This window comes from Notolepis coatsorum, assembly GCF_963971535.1.
Source record: "Notolepis coatsorum genome assembly, contig: SCAFFOLD_3570, whole genome shotgun sequence".
In the NCBI taxonomy this organism is placed as follows: Eukaryota; Metazoa; Chordata; class Actinopteri; order Aulopiformes; family Paralepididae; genus Notolepis; species Notolepis coatsorum.
Genome location: NW_028169180.1, coordinates 5,315 through 10,003, shown reverse-complemented (window position 1 = coordinate 10,003; position 4,689 = coordinate 5,315). Strand labels below are relative to the sequence as shown.

Below are 4,689 nucleotides of genomic sequence, written 5' to 3'. Positions count from 1 at the left end.
ATGGTATGTTTTGTATCTTTTTTTCAGCACAGCCTCACATATATGACCTGACAGTTAGTTTTCATATTGTATAATACTGTATATACTGTATACTGCATAATGTACAACACAAAACACAAAATCGGATTTAGAAAATGTGTTCTTTTTAGTATGAACCAATGCAAACATATCAAATCAAGGATATAAAACAGTGGATATGCACCCTCAGGTAGTATATTTACATAAACAAGAGAGAACAGATCAGAATTCAATTTACAAAGCATTATTTTCTCCATACACAGGTAATAAACACAGACGAAATTTTGATTCTCAACTGGAAATTATCACCAGTATGCTTTTTCTTTTACAAAGTCAGTAAAAGTAATTTTTTTCAAAAAAAAAGTTAAAAAAAAAGTTTTACAGTAGAAAAGTAAAAAATAATTAAATAATTAAATTGTGGGATATTCAATATACATATATACAGTACACATATGACTAGAGTGCAGTCATATAGAGTGCAGGATGCCTAAGGCGTATCAAAAAAAAAATATTGCACCTGTCAAAACGGTAACGCACAATTGTGGGATATTCAATATACATATACAGTACACATATGACTGAGGCGTGGAGGAGAGACTGTGTTCCAGCAGGAGGAGAGGCTGGGTTCCAGCAGGAGAAAGAAGCAGACGTATCTTTTGAACAGCAGCAGCACAATCGTTTTTGGAGTTCTTTGGAGCTGTTTTTTTACGTTAGAATATGAGGCGAGGTGAGCCCCGTGTGATGTGTGTGTCCCAGCTGCACAGACACAGTATGTTTGGAGAAGACGAAGAATTATTATACAGGATGATAGGAGTGGAGTCGGAGTCGGAGTCGGACATAGAATCGGAGGACGAAATTGAGGATGAGGACCCATCCGTTGTCCTCGACAACGAGAGCGATGATTTGCCTGGGACATCGACCAGCACAAGGACAATGGGGGACAAAGGCGTGGAGGAGAGGCTGTGTTCCAGCAGGAGGAGAGACTGTGTTCCAGCAGGAGGAGAGACTGTGTTCCAGCAGGAGGAGAGACTGTGTTCCAGCAGGAGGAGAGACTGTGTTCCAGCAGGAGGAGAGACTGTGTTCCAGCAGGAGGAGAGCCTGTGTTCCAGCAGGAGGAGAGACTGTGTTCCAGCAGGAGGAGAGACTGTGTTCCAGCAGGAGGAGAGCCTGTGTTCCAGCAGGAGGAGAGACTGTGTTCCAGCAGGAGGAGAGACTGTGTTCCAGCAGGAGGAGAGACTGTGTTCCAGCAGGAGGAGAGACTGTGTTCCAGCAGGAGGAGAGGCTGTGTTCCAGCAGGAGGAGAGGCTGTGTTCCAGCAGGAGGAGAGGCTGTGTTCCAGCAGGAGGAGAGACTGTGTTCCAGCAGGAGGAGAGGCTGTGTTCCAGCAGGAGGAGAGGCTGTGTTCCAGCAGGAGGAGAGACTGTGTTCCAGCAGGAGGAGAGGCAGGAGGAGAGGCTGTGTTCCATGATCAATTGTGCCACTCTGTAAAACAGTTGCGGTCTAAAATTAGACAGAGGGCGACATCGCATCTCTGGCATTTCCACGCGGTCAGATTCCTTCTCCCCTCCTTGGTGCACCGGACACAGGTCTTACGGCCAGCGGTGGCTTTCTGGCTCTTGTCCGCGCCCGCTGCGGGAGGGGCGATGGGAACAGGGAGATGGCTTGCGGTCCTGTCAAGAGGAGCTCCTGTGCTGTCCAGTCCACACAGCTCCCCCATCATCACTGAAATGAACTCCTTGTGGCTGCTTTTTTTTTTTTTATATAGCGCTTTTATCCAAAGCGCTTTACAATTTGTTACTTACATATTACCCACTCATACACCGACGGCGGAGGCGACCATGCAAGGTGCCAACCTGCTCATCGGGAGCAATTAGGGGTTAAGTGTCTTGCTCAAGGACACATCGACACGCTGCCCAGGAGGAGCGGGAATCGAACCGGGAACCTCCGGATTGCCAGACGACTGCCAGACGACTGCTCTACCTCCTGAGCCACTGTCGCCCCTATCCCATCGCTCCTTGTGGGAGAGATGCGCTTCCTGCTTCGCCTCACATATCTCGCAGTGCAGAATGTAGGCGTTGGTGGTAGCAATGTCGAGACAGTGGAAGAAGATGGTGCGATACCACCGGCCAGTTCTCCGGTGGGTCGAGTAATACTGGATCAGCTGGTCGGATAGGTCGACTCCGCCCATGTGTTTGTTATACTCGATCACAGGGGTGGGGCACGGAAACCAGACAACCGACCAGGTCCCATCGGCCGCCTTGACCCTCCTCTTGACCTTCTGACCAGGAGGTGTGATTGCTGGGTGGATGGTGGAGCACACAGACACCTAGATAGAATAGAATAGAAATGAATCATTAGAAATTTGACACTACAAATTGCTCACAGTAGACATTTAGACAGAACAAAGTCACGAATAAGAATAACAAATACATACATACATACATACATACATACATACATACATACATACATACATACATACATACATACATACATACATACATACATACATACATACATACATACATACATACATACATACATACATACATACATACATACATACACACATACACACACATACATACCAACTTTGTGTCCATCCACTTCACGAAGACCAGGGACCCCTCTCTGATCCAGCGGATGAGACCTCTCTCACACTTCATCCTGAGGGCATTAGGTCTCCCCTTGGGAACGTCTTTCCTGATCTCCCTGTAGGTTCCACAGGCTCCCAGCTTCATGGCCAGCAAGTCCTTGAACAGCTTGGGACTGGTGTAGTAGTTATCAACATAAATGTGATATCCAGTCCCAAGCCATCCTGTATCAAGGAGGTCCACAACAGCATCATATGTGATGCCGTGTTCACTTGTATGAACGTGTGCCTTCCCTAGGTAAACATTGAAGCCGATGGTGTAGCCGTTATCCGAGTCAGCGAGCACAAACAGTTTGACCCCCCATTTGGTCGGCTTGTCCTTCATGTACAGCGTCATGCCGGTGTGTGCCCTCGTGGCCACCATCCTCTCATCCACTGCCAGTTGCCGCTTAGGGTGGTAGTGCACCTTGCAGGCCTCACCGATGTCGAGGATGAGCGGCTTGATGCGGAACAGTTTGTCGTGTTCCGGTGTTCGCTTCCTGGCGTCGTTCATGGCATCCTCCTCGGGATCGCTCAGGTGGAGGTTCCACAAGATTGACCTGAAGTCAAAGTCATATTATAAGTCATATAACGACACTATAAACATAAGTAACATATGGGACACGATGTACACTATACAGGAATATATATTATACCTGAATCTGTCCCGGAACATGACCATTCTTGGTAGGGGCACAGAGAGAAGGTGTTTGACCCTCCAGAAGTCCTGGAGCGCAGACAGTGGGACGAGCCCCATGTACAGCAGCAGGCCGATGAACTTGTACAATTCATCGGCCTGGACATCCTCCCACTTGGTCTTTTGCCCCCGTGCCTGTATATTGTATTGTAACTCAGTTAGTCACATTTTACAGGAAAAAGCATTTCATATAAAACTACAGCTAATAAAGAAACTTGAAACTTGCCTGGTTCTTTGCCGCGTTCTTGTTAGTGTTGATACACAGGGTCTTCATGGTATCCATGGAAAAATACAGCATGAAGAGCTCCTTGGGTGTATACGTGGCATGGGGGTCTAGCTGCGGTCCTGGGGGTCTGCGCGGCATGAACCGGAGGGGCTGAGGGGCTGGATCAGGATCACTGTTGGTCTTCCAGGGCGTCTGATCTCCTGCCTGATCTCCTGCCTGGGCTGGACGTCTTGGCCTGGCCCGGGTTGTCCTGGGTCGGCGTGGAGCAGGCTGCTCATCATGTCTGCACATAAATGGCACACACATTGTACATATAAAACACTGCTCATACAACACACACACACACTGTATATACACTCAATATTCCATTCTGTATATATTGCGTACAACGTCTGCAAACCTAGTAATAATAAAAAAGCAATACACATCCATAATAAGTCTCTCACCTGTCTGGGTCATTTCTTGACCTGGACCGGGCTTGGGCACGCCCTGCCCCCCTAGATGTCCCAGGCAAATCATTGCTGTGTAGACAATGACATGTAAAAATACATTATTTTCAACTTTTATGAACAGAGTAATAACTAAAACAAAAGCAGTAATAATAATAATAATAATAATAATAATAATAATAATAATAATAATAATAATAATAATAATAATAATAATAATAATAATAATAATAATAATAATAATAATAATAATAATAATAATAATAATAATAATATTAATAATAATAATAATAATAATAATAATAATAATAATAATAATAATAATAATAATAATAATAATAATAATAATAATAATAATAATAATAATAATAATAATAATAATAAGTCTCTCACCTGTCTTGTGCCCTCCTTCCATGTCTCACATAACTGGTTGAAGGCAGAGTTTCTGCTCCTTCTGCTCCTTCCTCCTCCTCACTGTAGAAAACAATAAAAAGCACATTATTTTCAACATTCAACAAGGAATCTCTTGATGCACACTTACCATGTACACTTATCATGTACATTCACCATGTACACTTATCATGTACATTTATAATGTACACTTGTCATTTACATTCATCATGTACACTTGTCATGTACATGTACATTCATCATGTACACTTAGCAT

At 44.5% G+C, this 4,689-nt stretch overlaps 1 protein-coding gene across 1 annotated transcript; it reads right to left on the bottom strand.

Annotated features, from left to right (window-relative positions):
• Nucleotides 1–819: 819 nt before the first annotated feature.
• Nucleotides 820–3,621, bottom strand: LOC311248771 (piggyBac transposable element-derived protein 4-like; the record flags this gene model as incomplete). The annotated part of the gene is made up of 6 exons (XM_084339602.1): nucleotides 820–925; nucleotides 1,596–1,647; nucleotides 2,068–2,344; nucleotides 2,607–3,210; nucleotides 3,307–3,482; nucleotides 3,574–3,621. Coding segments are annotated over 6 exons (1,263 nt in total), but the record flags the coding sequence as incomplete, so codon positions are not given.
• Between the last annotated feature and the right edge of the window lie 1,068 nt (nucleotides 3,622–4,689).